General features: G+C 44.1%; 6 protein-coding genes across 19 annotated transcripts; 2 read left to right on the top strand and 4 right to left on the bottom strand.

The window, feature by feature from the left end:
- Nucleotide 1: 1 nt before the first annotated feature.
- Nucleotides 2-765, bottom strand: ndufaf8 (NADH:ubiquinone oxidoreductase complex assembly factor 8). The gene is made up of 3 exons (XM_085903892.1): nucleotides 480-765; nucleotides 223-333; nucleotides 2-163 (listed from the first exon to the last, which is right to left on the bottom strand). The coding sequence occupies exons 1-3, from the start codon at nucleotides 558-560 to the stop codon at nucleotides 143-145; spliced, it is 213 nt and encodes a 70-aa protein (XP_085760018.1). The 5' UTR covers nucleotides 561-765; the 3' UTR covers nucleotides 2-142.
- Nucleotides 766-1,079: 314 nt separating this feature from the next.
- On the top strand, nucleotides 1,080-4,516 carry tepsin (TEPSIN adaptor related protein complex 4 accessory protein). The gene is made up of 13 exons (XM_085903834.1): nucleotides 1,080-1,188; nucleotides 1,504-1,576; nucleotides 1,683-1,774; nucleotides 1,850-1,943; nucleotides 2,003-2,070; nucleotides 2,148-2,229; nucleotides 2,301-2,372; nucleotides 2,461-2,649; nucleotides 2,723-2,918; nucleotides 2,992-3,105; nucleotides 3,183-3,261; nucleotides 3,376-3,510; nucleotides 3,578-4,516. The coding sequence occupies exons 1-13, from the start codon at nucleotides 1,150-1,152 to the stop codon at nucleotides 3,968-3,970; spliced, it is 1,626 nt and encodes a 541-aa protein (XP_085759960.1). The 5' UTR covers nucleotides 1,080-1,149; the 3' UTR covers nucleotides 3,971-4,516.
- Nucleotides 4,414-8,106, bottom strand: LOC147039644 (uncharacterized). Of its 7 annotated transcripts, none has more exons than XM_085903847.1 (4): nucleotides 6,958-8,106; nucleotides 5,597-5,626; nucleotides 5,216-5,321; nucleotides 4,414-5,142 (listed from the first exon to the last, which is right to left on the bottom strand). In XM_085903847.1, exons 2-4 carry the CDS (start codon nucleotides 5,611-5,613, stop codon nucleotides 4,882-4,884), a joined length of 384 nt encoding a protein of 127 aa, XP_085759973.1. In that variant the 5' UTR covers nucleotides 5,614-5,626; nucleotides 6,958-8,106; the 3' UTR covers nucleotides 4,414-4,881. The 7 variants fall into 7 exon arrangements, with proteins under 7 accessions (XP_085759973.1, XP_085759972.1, XP_085759974.1 ...); XM_085903846.1 differs by lacking the exon at nucleotides 6,958-8,106 and adding an exon at nucleotides 6,162-6,626; XM_085903848.1 differs by lacking the exon at nucleotides 6,958-8,106 and adding an exon at nucleotides 5,737-6,155.
- On the top strand, nucleotides 6,192-15,869 carry LOC147039642 (arylsulfatase G-like). Of its 5 annotated transcripts, none has more exons than XM_085903827.1 (17): nucleotides 6,192-6,291; nucleotides 6,853-7,141; nucleotides 7,230-7,403; nucleotides 7,486-7,614; nucleotides 7,948-8,111; nucleotides 8,179-8,355; nucleotides 8,603-8,736; nucleotides 12,527-12,763; nucleotides 12,823-13,058; nucleotides 13,162-13,276; nucleotides 13,678-13,830; nucleotides 14,064-14,239; nucleotides 14,301-14,381; nucleotides 14,447-14,555; nucleotides 14,710-14,830; nucleotides 14,957-15,047; nucleotides 15,163-15,868. In XM_085903827.1, the coding sequence occupies exons 2-17, from the start codon at nucleotides 6,853-6,855 to the stop codon at nucleotides 15,441-15,443; spliced, it is 2,667 nt and encodes an 888-aa protein (XP_085759953.1). In that variant the 5' UTR covers nucleotides 6,192-6,291; the 3' UTR covers nucleotides 15,444-15,868. The 5 variants fall into 5 exon arrangements, with proteins under 5 accessions (XP_085759953.1, XP_085759955.1, XP_085759956.1 ...); XM_085903829.1 differs by lacking the exon at nucleotides 6,192-6,291 and adding an exon at nucleotides 6,316-6,438; XM_085903826.1 differs by lacking the exon at nucleotides 6,192-6,291 and having other exon boundaries at nucleotides 6,647-7,141; nucleotides 15,163-15,869.
- Nucleotides 8,831-11,995, bottom strand: LOC147039643 (monocarboxylate transporter 7-like). Of its 2 annotated transcripts, XM_085903833.1 has the most exons (6): nucleotides 11,839-11,995; nucleotides 11,046-11,276; nucleotides 10,787-10,930; nucleotides 10,578-10,706; nucleotides 9,675-10,520; nucleotides 8,831-9,605 (listed from the first exon to the last, which is right to left on the bottom strand). In XM_085903833.1, exons 2-6 carry the CDS (start codon nucleotides 11,272-11,274, stop codon nucleotides 9,331-9,333), a joined length of 1,623 nt encoding a protein of 540 aa, XP_085759959.1. In that variant the 5' UTR covers nucleotides 11,275-11,276; nucleotides 11,839-11,995; the 3' UTR covers nucleotides 8,831-9,330. The 2 variants fall into 2 exon arrangements, with proteins under 2 accessions (XP_085759959.1, XP_085759958.1); XM_085903832.1 differs by lacking the exon at nucleotides 11,839-11,995 and having other exon boundaries at nucleotides 11,046-11,673.
- LOC147039641 (WD repeat domain phosphoinositide-interacting protein 1-like) lies at nucleotides 15,706-19,778 on the bottom strand. 3 transcript variants are annotated; one of them, XM_085903839.1, is made up of 12 exons: nucleotides 19,351-19,778; nucleotides 18,992-19,074; nucleotides 18,630-18,799; nucleotides 18,463-18,559; nucleotides 18,302-18,399; nucleotides 18,147-18,239; nucleotides 17,990-18,060; nucleotides 17,778-17,885; nucleotides 17,291-17,455; nucleotides 17,116-17,223; nucleotides 16,896-17,035; nucleotides 15,706-16,828 (listed from the first exon to the last, which is right to left on the bottom strand). In XM_085903839.1, the coding sequence occupies exons 1-12, from the start codon at nucleotides 19,428-19,430 to the stop codon at nucleotides 16,716-16,718; spliced, it is 1,326 nt and encodes a 441-aa protein (XP_085759965.1). In that variant the 5' UTR covers nucleotides 19,431-19,778; the 3' UTR covers nucleotides 15,706-16,715. The 3 variants fall into 3 exon arrangements, with proteins under 3 accessions (XP_085759965.1, XP_085759962.1, XP_085759964.1); XM_085903836.1 differs by having other exon boundaries at nucleotides 15,706-17,035; nucleotides 18,463-18,571; XM_085903838.1 differs by having other exon boundaries at nucleotides 15,706-17,035.
- Nucleotides 19,779-20,003: the final 225 nt, after the last annotated feature.

Genomic DNA, 20,003 nt, shown 5'->3' with positions numbered 1-20,003 from the left:
TGAGACAGCTCTATTCATCGCTCAGTTGATCAAAATAGTCATTCAAATGTTTTTATTTTTTTTTATGTAACGTACAGTCCTTTTCTGACAGTCATTCAGTCCTCTGTTGACTTTACTACATCCTCAAATCTGGATTTTCCACTCATCTGGAATGTTTCTTGGCCTGTAATAAAACAGTTGTTAATAAAGGGGACCTGTACAATTGTAGACTAAGTTACTTACAGCATTTTCAAAGCACATCTTGAGGGCTGCAAATTCTTTAGCACATTGGTCTTTCTTCAATTCTTGTCTGTTTGTGGTGGTCGCTGCTACACATTTGCCATAAATTGATGCCTGGAATACAATCATGGGAGAATAAACGACGCAATGAAGTCATTTCTGTTAAACATGCACTCACAGATATTAAATATACACATACAAGTTGCTGATTCAATGCAAGAAATTTCATGCACAGCGATGAGAAATCTTTCAATGCTTACCTCCTCCGAACATTGTGCAAAGAATTCTGAAAAACGTCTCAATTTATCTCGGCTACGATGCCAAACATTTGACCCTGACATGATGTTATGACTGAAACAGCAATTGTTTTAGCTCAGCCTTGCAATAGTAAGAACCCGAAGGTTCGGGGAAGTTTACTAACTCCTCGTTTTCCCCTTAATGTGTCAAATGGTTCTTTTAAATATTAAGAAACAAAAAAATAATAATACATGAGTTCGTAACTATACGGACGCCGCCATTACGTTACATGCGTAAACAAGAACGCAGCAAAAGATCTACATTTTGATTCGCTCCTGTGTTTGTCAATCAAGTAACTAGCAGCTTTGCGTTTTGTGATTGGTTGTCTTGGCTTTTGGGGCGTTTCCAAAACGAACGTCACAACTACTAACTCAATACGTTTTTAAAATTAATAAAAAAATAACAATAAAAATACCTGATGGGCTGTACTATTTCTGGATTCTAATTTACTCGTTTGTATTTCCACCAAAAGACTACTGTTCAACGATTGGTTGTTTTTGTTTCTCAACAGCCAATTGAATTTCATTCTGAATGTTGACGTTCTGTTGTCTGATTGGCTAGCTGTCACAACCAGCCCCACCTCCACTGTGGTCCACTGAAAAATGAGTAACCCGCAGCTCCGATTGCTTCATCATGGCTTCTTTCATGGAACGGTTAGCTTTCCTTCAGAAAGTAAGTGACAGTTGATTTAATCATTTGTTATTAAATCGTGCATTAACGAATCGCTCGCTGGCGCAATTGGCATTTTGTTTACGTGTCACAGAGGCCATCTAGCTATGCCATTAGCTACTAGCAACACACCCTGCTAAACTAAAACAGAGTATAAATTATTGTCATTTTTACTCCTCATTGCGTGTTGTCATAGTTTCAAAGGAACAGGTGCATAATGTGCAACACGACAACAGACATTTTCTTTCTTGGATTAATTAAAGACTAGTGAATTTACGTATAAACAAACCTAATTTCTCTTCCCACTCTCAACTGAAGGTCCCGACTTTGATGAAGGCAACAGCAGATGATGAGAGCCCTTGTCCTGGGTACATTTTCCAAGAAATTGGAAGTATCCTTTGGCAGCCCATTTTGCACTCCACATTTGTTGCAAAAACTTTCAATTAAGCATTAATGTACCATTTCATTAAAAGCCCTTAACTGTCATCCCTTTGCAGAAATCTCCCACGAGTCTTTGGCAAATGATCAATGTTTGTTGGAGTACCTGCTAGAGAGGCTTCAGGTTGAGTCTTGTCATGTCAAACTCAAGGTTCGTCAGTTTATAGATTATATAGAATTTCCATGTATTTATTCCAGTCATGTTATTTGGGTTCTTGTGTTTCAGGTGCTGAAGATCTTTGTTCATTTGTGCGGCCATGGCTCCAAACATTTCCTCACTGAACTCAGGAGGAATTCCACCTTCATTCAGCAGGCATCAGGTTGGACCTTTTGATGATTCTCTTCTGTGCCTGCAATAACATGAATCTTCTTTTTTAAGTATACAGTGGGCCACCTGATCCCATCCACGGCACGGCTTTGTATCAGAAAGTGAGAAACACCGCACAGGTAAAAAAAAAAATAATAATACACACAACCATACACAAGGTAAAAAAAAAAAAAAAACGTAATGTCTTTGTTGGCAGGACGTTGCGCGACTACTTTTCACTGATTCATTTTATGTGAAAACTGGTGTACTGCCTTTAAATATGGCAACTTCAACAATGGGTGAGTGACCATCATTGACCACATGACTGATTTTTGTCAGAATTTGCTTTTGAATGTGTCTCTCTGTTCAGGTATGGGATCAGCAGCCCCCCACAAGGGAGGAATGCAAGGCTTTGGCTATAATCCAGGAAAGCAGGGGACAGGTGACTCACTATTTGTTCAAGTCACAGCTTTTTTTTTTTTTTTTTTCTTCCCCATCATCCTTACGACATGATCTGTGTTTTTCAACAGGCAACGACTCACTTCTAGATAAGATCCAGAAAGCCGCAGAAGTAGTGGCCAGTGCCGTCCTTCCCCCGACGGAACACCAGGGCATCCGTCTCCACGACAACCACTACCGAGCTGTAGTGGCGCCATCTGCGCCAATAGAAGTAGCTGTACCAGCATGTGCCTACAGCCTGCCTGCTCACAGACTTAAAGGTCCAAAACGAAAGCATTTTAGGGATTAATCTATTTTCGGAATTCATTGAAATGTTTTTTTTTTTTTTTTTAGTCACTACAGGATCAACCCAGCGGTGTCCAGGGCAGATCGGAGGCGGCTGGGAAGAGACTGACAGCGGCAACAATTCTTCTCACAACTCATCTCAGGACATCTCCACCAATAGCAGAGCCTCAGCGGGTAGCAAGTCGGCGTGCACCGGGAGCCAATCGGGGGCCAGCAGAGAAAGCAGCGGAGACTTATCAGAGCGGTAAGCAGAGAGACCTGTTTGTAAAAAAAAAAAATCACCCAAAAGACTTGTTGGTCTCTTCTCTGTCGTCCAGGGTTGAAGCGTTGCAGTTGGGCGACTGCGGCCAAGAGATGGCGCTCATTAGCAAGCTGATGGAAGGCTCCAGAGTGTTTCTATCCAATGAGGAGAGCCAGCACTTTACCAAAGAGTCAGTACAGACAGCAATTTTATTCAACTGAACCATTTTTCGTTGTTGACACGAGCGCCTTTGTTGAATCCTGTCAGGTGCTCCACACTCAACTGTGAGGTTGTGGTGGAGTTGCTCTCCAAAAGGCTACAAGATCCCTCCAGCACTGTTAACATGGTAATAACTATTATCTATACTGTCAAGCTTTTTTTGGGGGGGGGTTAAATACCAACAGCAGCGGTAGTAGTAGTACTGACCAACTCCTATTGTCCTTCTCATTTTGATCTCTAGAGGGCGTTGTGCGCTATAGCCTGCCTTATGACTGCTGACCTTCTGTCTCTCGAGCAAATATTTGGAGCAACGCAACGTCGGCTCCGTCAGCTCAGTGAAGGCCCTCCAGGACCAGTGGCCAACAAATCCATGAAGGTGTGCGAGGCAGTAACAATAATTTCAACAGGAGATCATATTTTCTTTTCGTATCTGCTTCTACCAGATCCTGAGACAGTTCAAGGCCCTGATGGGTGGCGTTCACGATGCCCCCAAACAGGATCCAGCCAGCAACAGTCATCGAGTCAACCTGACATCCAGCCAACTGCTCACATCTACATATTCGCCATTAGTTGTGGACAACTGTGAGAAACCGCTCCCGGTTCCTATTAGGACTGAGGTGACTGCCATTCAAGACCACGAGGGTATTGAGCCATGTGCCGCCAGACTCTCCCTATTCAGTGGTATGACTTTAGTGAGCAGGGCAAAGACTCCCGAGTCCCACGTGGACCCAGACTCACTACAGGACTCTCGAAAAGAGAACCGCCCCAACCCCCCAGCTTCGGTTATGTCTGAGAGCAGCCAACAGTCGTCCGCTTTCTCATTTCTCAACTCTTGACCTCTGGCGAGGCGCTCTCCACCTTTAAAATCTCTTACAGAGATGTCATTGAGTATTTATTTTCACGTCCAACTCTTTGCACATTGTTGGACTTTCTTGAGTGAATCTGTTCTGATGGTTTATTGAGTTTTATCTCAGGATTCATTTCAGGCTCCAAAAACAACCTCTTCAGCACATTCAAGTTGCACTCTGCTTTGCACTAAAATCATTTTCCTGAAGACCTGCTATCTTAGACTTGTCTTCCAGTGTTTGCTATCATACTAATGCAAATGTAGGAAAGATCATTTTATATCACAATCTTACTATTATTTATTGTGTTTACAGCCGATCGATTTATGCAAGTGGTGCTCGAGTGCATGTCTACACTTAGAATTGTTTTGTGTGGAACCAGAGAAGCAAAGTGACATTTGAAGTCAGTCATATATAAGGCAAAATATTTGCAATAATGCCAATCTATCATGTCCACTAATAAAAGATCCCACTTGGGTATAGTGTGATGTCTGATGGGTAGGGAAAAACTGAGGCACCTTTTTTTTTGGAGTAAAGTGCATCGCTTTATTTACCTTTGCAAGCACTTTGGAACCCACTTCTCTCGTGATTAGCACCAATGAACATCTCCACACATCAAATGCACGCATGTCAAGAGAATGATACCTCTTTTTAAAGTGCACAAGTCGTGTCCACACACACCCGCGCGCATACACACACACACACACACATCAATACTGCACAATAAACCACAGTGGCTGGGCCGTGAAAAGGCAAATGTGCTTATGGTCTTCACAAATGGTATATGGCAAGGGCGAGGATGAGCCTTACAGCCCATAATATGTAAACGTCCCCACTCTTCATTCATCCCGATTAGACTACGCTGGACTCGAGACGTCAAACGGCGTCAGCGATGTCGTCGGTCATGTCGAACCCGGGCTCCCTCTCGTCTGTAGACTGCTGAAGTGCGCCTCCCTCAGGACCTTGTTGATGGAGTCGTAGGAGAAAGTACTGCCGTCGCCGTGGAAACCGCGCTGCGCCGACGACACCGCCGAGTCCTTGGGCTTGCCGCTGGGCGAACACTGGGGGATGCGCTCGCTCTGGCTGTGGATGCACGGCCTGCTCGTGACCACCATCGGTCTTTCCGTACTGCAGATGCCGCTGCTGCTGTCACTGCTTGAAGACTGAATACAAAAACAGAGAAAGCAACTTTGACTTGACTGTGAAAGAAAACATCGCACAACACCCCACGTGTACCTCGGAGTCCAAATCGGATACGAGCAGGCTCGGACCCCTTCCTGACCTCTTGGCCTGAGGGCTCAGCTGTTGATTGTCTTCACTGTCACTGCTCCGATGACGTTTCCTGTACATAGGGAAAATGAAAAATGGTCAAATGTGAATGAGTGTGTTTGAAGGAATGATGCAGTAGAGGAGTGGAAAGGAAAGGGAGGGCGGGGGGGTTCGTGGATCTAAAAGAGCACTGAGATGAACCAAAAATAGCTACGGCTACACACAATCGCTGCAGTTACGTGATCACGTTATGACTGTGATGATTCACTGAGCTCGTTATGGAGTTGATAACATGACATTAGCATGGAATGGGCAAAAAAGATGGCCCACAGAAAGTAGTTACTGTACCTGTTATCTGTCAGCATTGCTGCAGTCTTGCTAGATGTGGCAAAGAAAGGTGGACACTCCCTGTGAGTTGAATTAGAAAGTAAAAAAAAAAAAAGCTTCTGACTCGGGCTATAGCTCCACAAGTATGCTGCAAGACATACTCTTTATTTCTTATTTGGCGTGTGTATGTTGTGAGAGGCTGCAGCCGGTTTTAAGATGCAAGATCACACTTGCAATCGTAGCGTGGTGTTCCGTCGCTGTCGAACAGCTTTGAGTTGAATCCTAGTGGAAATCTTTTGCAAATATCAGCATGACAGCAAATTCTAGTAACGTTGGCTAACTGTGGGAGCTAACTAACCCCCCCCCCCCTCCCAAAAAAAACAAAAACGCTGCACTGTGACCAAGTTCTTCCGCTGTCGTATTCCGCTAGCCCTGCTGAAAAAAAAATAAAGAAAACAGGAGCTTGGCTGTTCTTCGAAAAGATCCACTAACGGTCAAATCTATAAATGAATCAATTTAGCACGATAACGTTGAAATTGTCGAGTCACATAAGCGACATTTTAGCTTTGAAATGACATGGGCTTACCAGCTCGTGTCAACTACAGTAGTCCCAAACGTTTCCTTGACGTCACAAGCCCCGCCCCTCTGTTGTCATGACGCCATCGACCAATGGCGGAAGTAGCGGCGTTGCATAAAAGCAGCTTGCGAGTCCCGACGTAATATCCTTTTATTTGCTTCATTTTCGTAATTTGCATGCTATTTCAGTGACTTGTATTTATTGTCTTGCATTTTCATCGCTTATGCAGGCAAAAAAAAATAATTATATTGATATTGTTTTGATGGCGTCTTACTCAATCTGAAACGTACGTGCACACAAAATGCGCGATCTCAAATGACATGTTTTGTTTTTGCTTTTTACCTATTCTCTTATTTCATTTTTACTACATTTAATTGCCATTGCAAATGAAAAAAAATGTTCTCATGAGTTGCCTAACTTGGATAAACAAATATTAGAGTTGACTACCGGTATTTGCGGTGTTAGGAACAAATCAGATTGACGTGCAGTGGGGAAAAATAGAATTATATTACTTTACCATTCCAAATAAATACAGCCCAATTTCCCGTACATGCCAGAAATGATGGAAAAGTACCACATCAAGCGTCATCAAAATTCCTCGTTACCAAATAAACACTTTTAGATTGCAATGGTATTTTAGCATTTTATAGCTATTAGTTACACAATGTCATGTTGGTGGTGTTTCTTTACTTTTCTACAGATGAAGGTGATTCACCATTCTACAGAGACCCTGCAAACAGCATTGATTTCCAATTGCAAGGACTTGACTGAGCTCTATAAACAGTACACCAAAGAAGAACGTCACCTTTTAGAGGAAGGACTACATCCGGGGCAGCCTGGTTCTGTTTTCCAGCCTGTGACTGTTCATTCAGACTCGGACTGGATTCCCTCACATCCTGAGAACCCTCAAGATTTTGAGAGCTTTTATAAAGATCCTCACAGAAAGACCCCAAGTGCAAGCTGTGGCACGATTTACATTCAGACCATAGGTTAGTTGATGACGGTAGATGATTTTTCTTTGTTAGAAAGTTGATGGAAGTTTGTTAGCCATAGTTTGACCCTCTTGTTTTGTTGCAGGTTCTTTTGGCGAGGCCGGGCCCCATACAGAGCAATACGTGGAATGGCTTCGAGAATACTGCCAAGCATTCTTTTATGGCCTGCCTGTTCGTTGGTTACCAGCTGTCACAGTTGCACAAACAGGCTGCTCATTCAGAATTAACCAGAACTCACAAAACCTTCAGCTGCTCACTGGTAATTGGAAATATTTCCTTGAAGCCTGCTGTTTTTTTTCTGAGTTATTATTTGTTTGCACTATTTCCATATCCTCTGGTAGGTGACCTGCTTCAGTTTTTATGCAAAAGCAAGCCAAAGGATGCTTTTTGTGTGGTTGGAATCACAATGATTGACTTGTACCCAAGAGACTCCTGGAATTTTGTATTTGGACAAGCATCTCTTCATAAGGGTACGATTTTACTTTTCTATTTCGCTCCAGAGAATCAAACAAATGCGGGTCGCGGTTAGCATGTCTGCCTAGTAGTGGAGAATAATCTCCGCCTCCTGTCTGTGTTGAGTTAGCTTTGCAAATCATCTGATATAATAAAAACAAAAGGGGCTTCATAAATTAAATTAGATATAAAGTAGCCCAAGAGCTGGATATAAAAATACTTTTAAAAAGATGTCTACTAATATGATGGTGTAATTTGGTTGTGACACCGCTAGATGGCGCTCCAGTGAAATAGTTATATTTCTCAGCCTTGAGGGGAAGTTAATTGCATTTTTTTTTTTTTTTTTGCAGGAATTGGTGTTTTCAGCTTTGCCAGGTACGATGACAACTTCTGCAGCAAAAATTATGCAGGAAGGATGAAGAAACAGCATCAATCAAAGCAGAGCGACTATTCCGCCTTTGACGGCCATTACATTCCCCCCATCACCAGCACTCTGCTGTTGCGATCCTGCAAGGTTGTACTAACACGCTTTGTCTCAATTGGGGGGAAAAAAAGAAAGTCATGGAATGATTTCTTACCAGACGATGACGCATGAAATCGGCCATATGTTTGGAATGAGGCATTGCCAGTGGCTGAGCTGTGTCATGCAAGGCTCCAATCACCTGGAGGAGTCCGACCGACGCCCGCTGGATCTCTGTCCCGTTTGTTTACGCAAACTTCAGACCTCATTGGGCTTTAAAATAGCCGAGCGATACGAGGTAAAAAAAAAACGTGGGCGGCACCTCACATTACATTTTAGAATGTTTACGCTGTCATCTTATTGGAATGTTGCTCATCTTCTACAGCGCTAGTTCTCCTTCTTTATTGAGCCAAGACATATTCTGCATAAAAAAAAATCAATATGCAAACATGTGGACTCCACAGAAAATAGCTTTTGATTAAGCCTTACCACATAATAGTGTATTTGTATTTTAAGGATTTTTTTTTTTTCGGGGTGGTTCACAGGCTTTACTGCACTGGATGGAAGAGGAGCCAAGGCCACCACCAACGAAGACCTCCTTTCCCAAACCTACTGAAGCTTTTCATACGGCCAAACTGTGGCTGAAGAAGTGCCAAGACATACTGAACGTCACTAAACGGTAACAGGGATAAGATGTAACTTTCCAGAGAACATCAAATTGGATATATTTATCAGTCAGCTAAAAAAATAGAATTTAAATTAAAAAAAATGGATTTTAAAGAATAAAAACATTATTGCTTTATTGCTAGCATATTTTTCTTACAAAAATAGTGCATCTTTGACATCTCATGTGCGCTTTGGTTAAAAAAAATTAATCCTACGAGTCTCCTGAGCTTGGCGGAAGTAACACAAACGTAAGGGTTAATGTTACAGACGTGCAATTACATGTACAGTATTTGCTGCTACATTGGCTTCACATTATTAGATGGTAATTCTTCTTAAAAGACTATTTCAAATATATTTTTTTTTAAATTAAAGCCATTTCAACAATACAGTTCTAGAAAGAAACACTTTTTGGTATATTTGGTATGTATCATAGATTGCTGGCAAAGCTCATCTATCCTCTTAGCATTTTTTGTTTTATATGTTTGCCCAACATTTTCAAGATGTAATCATATCACAGCGAGCAAATCAGACAGTCACACAAAACAGGATTGGTGAGGAGATAAATGAGCTTTGCCAGCATGTTCGAGCGACATGTCAAACCCGCATGTCAGGCTACGTGACTAATGTCTCGACATGATTGTCGTTCTTCGTGTGCCTCGGCGCTAACGTCAGTACTGCCTGTGAATTTTTCCGCTTCATTGGCGCCACCGCCTTCTATCACAATATGAGGTGTGTTATTATTTGGTTTGAATGTTCTCTTCGTGCAAAGTCGTCCTCTCTTGGCAGGTCTCACTAAGCCCAAGAACACGGCGCTCACCGCCATGCCGACTGCGCAGGAGTAGAAGGCCGACCCGTAGTTCTTAGTCACGTCCACTAAGACACCTAGAGACCAAGACAAAAGGCGCTTAAGGGGACGCATCGAGGGGGGGCGGGGCACAATCCAATATTTACCTCCGAGTGGGGGTCCAGCCAGGCCGGCAAAGCTGTGTATGAAGACGTAAACTCCAGCAGCAGAGGACATTCTTTCCAAGCCCACCACGTCATCTTCTGCCAGCATGGGAATATGCGTGCACGCCAGGGTCCCCATGAAGAACCCGTAGACAGCGCAGCATACCGCTAGCCCGTAAAATTCCGTGACTAGAGTAAATCCCACCAGGTCCGCAGTCATGGAAATCACACAAACCAGGAGGACGAGAAGCTTCCGATTCTGGATTCGATTCTGTGTCAGGACCCATCCGATTAAGAATCGACCGAGGATTTCAGCCACCGCCATGGTGGAGAGCATGTAAGTGGCGCGATCGCGCTCCACGCCTCGACTGACGCTCAGCTCGATGATGTAGAGTTGAGGGGCGAAGAAGCCCAGCGTGGCAAACAGTCCGAAGAGCGAGTACAAGATGAAGCTGCACTCTTTGAGGATGGAGAAATCCAGAAGTTTGAACTTTGAAGGTTTCTCATCAACTTCGACATCATTCTTCTGCCCTTGAGTTGGATCGAAGTTATTTTTTACACTTGACTGCACGTCTGGCCTCACTTCCTTTGTTAGTAAAGTCCTCTCCTCTGGGTTGCAGTTGACCTTCTCAACGGGACAGTTTCTCACAAAATCTTGTCCAATCAAGTCTGTGCTTTGGGCTTCCTCGTTCTTAGGAGAAGATCCAGCAGTCTCTGTCTCTTGTGTTTTTGGTGGTAGGATGATGATTGGCCGAAGCAGAGCGCCGCAAATAATGATGGTTCCCTGTAAAGCTCCGATCATCGCCATGGTACGACGCCAGCCGATAAGATCCCTCAGAGAGGAGAAGGCTGAAGATAAACAACGGCTAGTAAGTCATCCAAAGTAGGAGATGATTCTAAACGTACCAGGGGCGAGAGCAAACATGGACAGGGCCTCTCCGGTGGACGCCACGGCGATGACTAGCGACCGTCGTCGTGAAAAATAATGGGAGAGTATCGTCACCGTGGGTAAAAAGGTCAAGCAGTAGCCGAGACCTACCAGCAGGAGGACAAAAGGCGCAATCAAAACCATGACTCATCTCAAAAGGCTAATGATTTAAAAAGTCATTTCAAACCTGCCACTATGCCGTAAGTGATGTACATTTGATTGATGGACGAGGTGAAGCTAGTAGTGATGGTTCCAGAGGAGATCAGTACACCTCCGGTCATAACGACGGGTTGGAACCCAAAGCGATTGGTCAGCACGGACGAAAGAGGACCTGTGTCGTTAGAAATTGCTACGTTGAAGTTAATCTTTCACATTAGCGGTTAACTTATTCCGATATTTCTTTGGCTTCATGTTAAAAATTGATTCATGTATTTCCAAACACTCACCGTTGAAGGTCATGACAAAGACACAGATGGAAACAATCCAGGACACCCGACTGTTGCTCTCCCCAAATTCCTCCATCAGCACTTGGAGGAAAATCCCAAAGCTCTTGATGGTGCCATAGGTGAAAACTTCCACCAGAAAAAAGGCCACGGCCACCACCCACCCCCAGCCTCCATCTGGGGGCTTTGCGTACACGTTAGGGCCCAAGAAATTTGGTCCACACAGCACCATTTCTAAAAAAAAATAAAAATAATTAAATGCTCTGAAATAGTACATTTAAAAATATATATTTTGGGGGTAAACTTAAACAATGTGACAGCTCAATATTGCCCATTATGGTCATGAAATTATGAGAAAAAATTCTAATACCAATATGAACCATCTTTTGAATATTACAAACAATTAAAACAAACACAAAAAGTGAAATTCGGACATTGTAATCGTACGCTCGTAATAAACAACGAGCCACGTGCGCATATTTTTGAAGCCTCCATATATATTACACTCCATATATATTACCACACACCCTATTTACGGCTGGGGTGCGCCTTACTATAGGGCAAATATTTCTATTAGAAGCGCACATTAAATTGAATAGTGGCACTCCGACGGGAAAAGTTGAAGTGAAATCTGACGCAATCCCTCGCGCGTGTTTACCGGTTCGATGTCTCACAATCTCGAAATACTCTGCCACTCTATTATTAGGTTGAAACATATTTTGGAGGGCAAAAAAAAAAAAAACGTTAATCATTTCCCAATTGTTAAAATAGAAGCGGTAGTAAAGTCGCGTCTCACCTGTGCGCTCCTTCTCGCAGCGTAGAAATTCGTTCCTCGTTTCTAAACTCAACCCGCTTTACTTTTGTCCACACGGCACATGTTATGGGAAAGTTAAGGGTTAAAGACAGATCTGGATCCAACCAGTTTTCCTCGCACAGCCGCCCAAACAACATCTCGCAAACTATACATGTATGGTGTGGAGGCGCTGTTTGCGCCCGCTAAGTTTTTTTTGGGTGCGCTCCAATTTTGCATTGCGTGTTTACATTGAAGTCGTTAGCACGAAGCGGGACGTGATTTTCTTTCAATAGGTAAGGCCAGGGGCGTATATAGACGTTTGTGGGGGGCACAAGCAGTCATGGGACGTTCCAAATTAGTGTATTGCGCCGGGCATAAAAGGTTTTATTTTACATCAAAGGTTTTTAATGATAAAATGTAAAATATCCTTTTGAGGACGTTTTTACAAATTATTTTTTTTTTAAATCAGAGACGCAAGTAAGTGGGGGCCCTATTTTCGAATGTCATTGGAAAGCTTGATAAACAGAAAACAACAAAGATGTTTGAAAGCAAAAAATAATAAAAATATTCGACCGCTCTCAGATTTGTTTCGGATTGCTTTGCTCGGTTGTTTTATTTTTGCATACTCTCCACTTAAAGATCAACATAGAGGACGTTTTTTCCAAAATCTGACTCTTTTTTTTTTTTTCAGACTTCATCACAAAATGCCGGCGGGATTGACGCCGCTGCTTTTTTGTGTGATGCTGGGCGGCCTGTATTTCCATCTGATGTCAAAGCGGGCATCAGTGGTTCCGAAGTCCAACAAGAAGCCCAACTTCATTCTCATCCTGGCTGATGATTTAGGCTGGGCTGACTTGGATGTGAACCTACCTGAGCAGAAAGCCAACAATACGCCCAATCTTAACCTGATGGCCCAGCAAGGATTGAGGTAGAACCGACTTCTTAAAGCGAACTCGTGGAAGTCTTCCCACTGATATTTTCATCCAGATTTTTAGACTTCCACTCTCCGGCCTCAACCTGCTCTCCATCTCGGGCTTCCATCCTGACCGGCCGCTACGGACTCAGGAATGGGGTCACTCACAATTTTGCCGTGGGGTCTGTCGGCGGTCTGCCTCTGTCCGAAGTCACTTTGCCTCAGCTCCTGCAGCGGGCGGGTTACTATACCGCCGTGATCGGGAAATGGCATCTGGGCCATAACGGACCATATGGCCCGACAAAAAGAGGTAAAGAGGACTTTGACCTTACCGCGTAGCAACCATACAAATGAGGAATTTGGGGTTGCTGTATTTCGATACAAAATAAATGTAACCCGTTTCTTCTGAGCAGGTTTCGATTACTACTTTGGAATCCCTTATAGCAACGATATGGGATGCACTGACCACCCTGGATATGATCTTCCACAGTGCCTCGCTTGTGACTCATCTGACCCACAAATCACCAAGTGGGTGGGACTGGATTCTATTCAAAATCCACACGTGCAAGTATTTGATGAGTTGAAATAGATTTCAAAGTAGTCAAGTGAGGTCTGTATTATCTTGTGTGCCTCAGGCAGGGGTGTCAAACTCATTTTTGTCACAAGCCACATAGTTTCCCTCAGAGGGCCAATATGACTATCGACGTCTTTGAGTTTTGGAGACAGAGATTAGTAAAAAACTGTTCAACTAGTTTATAACACTAATGGTCATCAAAATTGCTATTTTGGAAAAAGTGAAGACAATTTGTCGTTTTAGGAATGCAAAATTAATCTTCACGGGCCACATAAAATAATGTAGCGGGCCGTATCTGGCCCCCGGGCTTTGTGTTTGATACTGATGGCCTAAAGTCTTCTCATCACAATTGTAGATTGAGAAGGAGCGAACGCAAAGCGAGGAACTGCTATTCCAAAGTGGGCCTTCCTTTGATTGAAAACAGCAGTATCCTGGCACAACCGCTCGACCTGTGGACGCTTACGCAACAGTACCAGTCTGCTGCTCTCAGAGCGATGCGCCACGCCAGGTAAAGTCCCAAAAAATCCTCTCGAGACCCAACAAAACCAGCGCAAAGCTTAGTCTTTGAGTCCACATGCTTCATGCTAATGCTATATAGCATCTGTGCTAAGCCACAGATTGAACACAAATAATGCAGCAACACATGTAGACTGACAATATAACAGCACACATAATCATGTTATTATCATAGCATGTTTTTGTCTTGAACGGAAATATATTTTTGTGTCTTACATCTCGCAGAGAGCAAGGACAGCCGTATTTTCTTTATATAGCGCTCGCTCACATGCACGTACCTTTGGCCCCACCATTTAAACCCGCCAGCCGAGTATACGCCGCCAGCCTCCAAGAAATGGATCGCCTCGTGGGGACCATCCGAAGTGCTTCGGACGCAGATGATACGCTTATCTGGTTCACCAGTAAGTTCCCGTGTGCTGCTGGTTTTTACTGGTGGTCTGAAAAAGCCTTTCTTACATTTAGGTGACAACGGTCCTTGGGAGCAGAAATGTCAATACGCAGGAAGTACGGGACCTTTTCAAGGAAAGTGGCAGACTCAAAGAGGTACACAAGTCGCCGAGTTGCCTTTAATTTAGCTTAAAGTGTAACGGCGGGAATTTCCTCGCTAGGTGGGGGCTCAGCTAAGAGGACCACTTGGGAAGGAGGCCACCGGGTGCCATCTTTGGCCTACTGGCCCGGCGTGATCCCCACAAACACCACCAGTGCGGCGCTGCTGAGGTTTGTTGACTTCGCACGAGTTGAAATTCCTCAAACATATGAAACCAAGCTGCCTTTCTATTGCCATTGTTTACACAAAACTATTTATTAAACAGACAATTGCAAGCAGACCTTTCCTGTGTTACTTGAATCAACCAAGAAATCCTTTTCACAGTGGAATGGACATTTTCCCGACACTCCTATCACTGGCGGGAGTGACGCCACCTTCTGACCGGCGCTACGATGGCATCGACGTGACAAACGTCCTCCTGCACGACGTGAAAAGTGGTCACACGGTACAGAGGCTCGTTCCTTTTTTTGGAGTGTTTGTGTCTGCAATAAATGTCAAAGTGGACGCTGGGTAAAACGAGTTAAACGGGTTAAGAGGCAGGTGTTCTATTAATCGGCCGGTTTATTTGTAGGTCCTCTTCCACCCTAACAGTGGCGCGGCAGGGCGACTGGGTGACCTGCAGACAGTGCGGGTTGGGAAATACAAAGCTTACTACCTGACCGGTAGGTGTCATGTTCGCTCAACAGGTATCGCTAACGCCCAGATGTTGTTATGGAGATTAAGCTAACGTGATTAAATAGCAGAATCCTGTTTGAGTTTCTATCTATTTTGTTACAGGTTCAGCCGAAGCGTGCGGCGGTGATGTGGGAACGCAGGAATTCCACGACCCGCCGTTGATATTCGATTTAGCGCGTGACCCGGCCGAGGAAACGCCCTTAAAGGTCGGGACGCGTGAATACCAAACGACAGCCGAAAAAGTCAAACTCTGGAGGGAGAGGTTATTATGGGACATCGCCACCGACCCGTCCGTGTCGGTGGCCGACTACGCGACGGACGATTCGGCCTCGCCTTGCTGCGAAGCGACGCGGCCGGTTTGCCGTTGCCTCTCTTTGGGTTGACATCAAGAACATTTCGAGGATGTGTGCGGAGAAGCTTGTGCCGTTTGGTAGGTACAATGTCCAAACACGATGAGGAGGGGTGTAAACAAACAAAAAGAGCAAAGAGAGAAGCCTGTGTGATCAATAAGGCAAAGAGAAAATATTTGCTCAGCATTTATTGGTCGTTCAGAACATTTGCAAAACAAAACAAAAAAACACTTTTTCTTATGTCCTCTAAGCCTTTGTTCTTTCTTCGCCGCTCAGAAATAACATAACCTTCAGGTGAATTGATTCTCACTCTTTATTGTTTCTTCATTGTCAGTATACAATAGCTGAAGGTGTCTCAACAGCGCCACCTTTTGGCAAAATTCAATGTCACCTATGAGCACATCTCACAAAAAACTTCTTTTGTATGTTATATACACATTTTACATAAAATAAAAAATCTTTAAAATATACGTATGCATGGTCATTTTGCGTTATTGTGTAATAAAAAATAACCATCTTGAAATTCAAGGACTCGTCCGTCCTTTTGTCATGTACCATTAAGCGATTCACATTTAACCATTGGCTCCTTCATGTGAGAAATTCTCATTTTACATCCGTGAGAATCTTTAAGTGTCTCGGCTTTCATATCACAGTTACATCCTTAAGTTATACAATACTTCAAAGATTGAAATGTGCTTATTTGAAACGGCGAGGCTTTTGTTAATTCAAAATGCAAATGCCCGTACGGAAGCGAATACAAACAAACTTAGCGTGTGTCAAACATCCAAACTCTTGCAGACTTCAACTGGAACAATAACATAGTTTGCAAGAAGCCATTTTGCGTAGAAATAGTTTTTTTCTTTTTCTTTTTTCAAAAAAACAACCGCCAGTGATGTTTTCAGACACATCCTTTGGTTTTGTTTTCAGCAGGACAACTCTGCACAAAAGCTACTTTAGAATTTTGTTTTCTTTCAAATTAAAGTTACGTAAAATAATAACATTATTCTCTTTCAATGGCGTCTCACATAATTGTAGTGTTATTTTTCTCATAAAACGTTATACGCTATGGCGTTATTAGTGTTCATTCTACCACTTCTACTATTTTTATTCTCATAAGCAGGACAACATACAAGGTCCACTTTGGGGAATGTTGACCTACTCAGAAGCTCAGCGCTTCTCGTATGTTTCTGGTAAGATTGGTCCCCTTGACCTGCAGGGGTATGCGTAGAAGGAAGAATCTGCTTTTTAGGCCCCTCCCCCTTATCTCTGGATCCTCCACCGAGGAATCGGTAGTGTTGAATTATTCTAGTTACTGACTGGAGGAAATTCATTTTCATCATCCAGACGCACGGGGCTCTCTGCGAACTCGTGCTCTGGGATGACGTCTCCCTTCTGGGCTCCCCCTTCCTCGGAGTATCCTGGAAATTGATGAAAAGGTCGATTGAGGTCGGGGCGAAAATCCCGAAATGTTGTCGGATAACTCACCCAAAAGTGTGGCAGAGCAGGGCGGGCTGGAGGGAAGTCCCACGGTGGCTGCGTACGATTGGCCGGCCGGTTGGTTGGAGACCTCTGCGGGGGTCTCCTCTTCCTTTTGTTCCACCTGCTCCTCGCTGTCGTCAAACAACCTGCCGGGTCAAAATTCCCATCGTCGTTATTGTTTCTTAATATTTACCGAGCCAAGCTTTACTGTGTTTGGTAAAGACACCTGTGTTTTTGCACCAGCGTACATTCGCCTCCATCTTGTGGATCGACATTATAAATGTAAAGATGGCCGTCTGAGGACGCCGCTAGCAGGCGAGGCAGCTTCTGAATCCTGCCGTTGAAAAGAAGCAAAAATCAGATTAAGAAGCTATTTTGTTTAATACTTATGATAAACTTACGTAGCCAGCGCGCAGATGTTCTTCAGGCCGCACATGTTGAGCCGCACGGTGGCGAAGGCGCGGTCCTGATGCATCATGTCGGACACCTGAGCCGGCAAGTAGGTGCTAGCGGCTGTGAACATTTTGCCCACGTACGTAGACCATGTGGGAGACTCCTCCTCGTGACTAGAAAAGTTAAAAAAAAAAACACCAGGACTGTATAAAGTCGCTTTGGAGACAGACGTCTGGGTGAAAGGCTTGTAGTTACATGAGTTGAGTAATAAATTTCATTCTTGTGGTTTGGCATGATTTAGCCTGTTTAGGAATTTATTTACTATATCTTGAATTTTAAAAAAAATTGTTCAGAAAAATGAAAATTGGTTTAGTGCCATCAAGTTGAGTAGCTTTGTTTATACAAAAGTAGCCTTTGCCGCCATTTGGTGGCATCTATTTGTCCCTGTTGAGTATAATCACAGCTGTTTTTATTTTTATTATTATTTTTTTTTACCTGGGGCTGTGCTGTTCCAGTTTGAAGATGTGAACTGTCTCAGTGTTGCTGGAGGCACACAGGAACTGTGCATCGGCGCTGAAGGACAGCGAACTAATACTAACATATCTGAGAATGAGATAGAAATTATTAGACAAAATTTGCTCCTATGATGTTTTCATTTACGCCACGATGTCTTGGCTATTTTGACATTGTCTGATATGTTTGCTAACCTTTTCATCCCTCGCCGGAATTCAAACAGCCTCTGTCCTTCTGGAATACTGAACACCCTGATAACGGTGCCCTGCGGAGGAAGACGGAAATACGGAAATCCGGTGGGCCATGCCCCGTGAAGGGGGGGGGGGGGGGTGTTTCCAGAAAAGGACTCACCTTCTCCGAGGCGCTAGCTAGTTTAGTGCCGGAGGTGTTGAAGGTGAGCGCCGCCAGGGGACTGGCGTGAGCTTGGATCAGCGTCACGGTGCTCTAAACGAAAATTGTGTCACCGGCGTCATGACTTGCAAATATTTTGTTAATTGAGGCCTCACCAGATTATTTGCATCATACACTGTGATCTCGCCAATAGTGGCGCTACCAGGGTATGCCAAGAAAGAGTTGCCATGATTCACGGAAAGGGCGCAGAGACCTGGGAAGCACAGAGCATGTCAAATGACTTTCAAATTAACTGGAGCTTTCATTCCATTCCTACCTGATGGGTTTGTGGGCGTGTTGAGCAGAGTCTTGAGAAGTTTCATGTCTTTGATATTGTGGATGTAAATGGACTCCTCCAGGCAAACCACCAGTCGCTGACGGAGACGCTAAATTTAACGTGAATCCTGACAAATGCCGATCCGAAACACCGTCGGAGGATCTTACCTGCCTGTTGAGCCTGACGGAGAGGATGTTGTTGGTGTAGCTGTAGTTGCAGATTTCGGTACCTTTCTTGAAGTGATAGACGTTCATCCGCCTCGGCATGGATTGGCTCACCACGACCACCAGGCTGCTGGAGAACAGCCGCTCCACGATGCAAACGTCGGGACACTCCACTGGGTGAGAAGGAAAATCATGTCGAGGGCTATTTTAAGTTACCAGACCTTTATTTAATGTGAATGCTGTTGGGGTTTTTTTTGGTTTTTTTGTAGCATGGGTTCATAACGTGCTTTATGGTCAGCTCCATTTTGAATGTTGCAAAAAGAGAGTTCATTGTGTATAGCAACGATTTTGTATGCATTTCTCACCTCCCTCATGGATGCAGTCCAGTTTGTCCACAGCGGTGACAGAGAAGAGACGGTAGCCGCTTTTGGTTCCTACCGACAAGGAGCTAAAAGGATCAAAAGCATTTCAATCATTTTCAACGATAGATGGTTTGGTAGTAGCACTCCTGTCAGTGTCCCATAAAGGAGGATGCAGCTGAGATCAAGTAGGCAGTGATAACTTGATCCTATGCTAAAGCAGTTTTAATGACTTTGAGGAGTTGAAAGATGATCTAGTTAACCCAAAACACTTTTTGGGATGATCTCCATAAACATCTTTGCGGTGCAGGTGCGTTAAGGAGCTTTATTTCGTGCAGGGTAAGTAAGGCCTTCAGATTGCTTACGTGGTGTCCTGGTTAAACGAGGCACAGATGAAGCCTCGGAGCATCTCGGGGCCGCCGTCCCCTTCGTCTTGGGAATCCATCCGAGCAGCCACTTTTCCCTGTCTTCTCACCGATCGAGCTCAGAGGCCTCGGGCTTGGTTCGATCCACACCGGGGGGCACCCCCGCTTTCCCCTCCTCCTCTTCCCCGACTCCAAACGCCACGCTCACAGTCCTCGGGGAGAGGAATGTCCGGACGGACTAGCCCCGGATAGTACGCATTCAAGCGACGACAGCGAACGATCGCCTGATCGCTTTAAATTGTGGAAGTGATCAACGGTACCGATCGTGTCGTTTTGCTATGACACGCAACGACGGTACTGTTAATATGAATATGAACTTGCAGGCTCCATACAGCAAAACAATAACAACTGATGGGAGGACGCGTCACTCTAACGTGCGTTCTGATTGGTTGGGAGACTTACAGAAGACCCGCCTTCTATTTTCGCACGCAAATTTGTATAATGCATAGAGTTGATTTGTCAAAACAACTGCCAGTCGAGTAAGTTGACGTAGCAAACTACTGATTGGTCAACGTCACGCTCGATGGACTGTTTTGGTGATTCCATTGGCTAACAGTGTTATCAATCTGTTCACTGTGCATTTGATCGGTTTT

Source organism: Syngnathus leptorhynchus, chromosome 22 (assembly GCF_054491065.1).
Source record: "Syngnathus leptorhynchus isolate UIUO chromosome 22, UIUO_Slep, whole genome shotgun sequence".
NCBI lineage: Eukaryota > Metazoa > Chordata > Actinopteri > Syngnathiformes > Syngnathidae > Syngnathus > Syngnathus leptorhynchus.
Note: the sequence above shows the minus strand (reverse complement) of the source record. Positions and strands in the feature narration are given on the sequence as shown.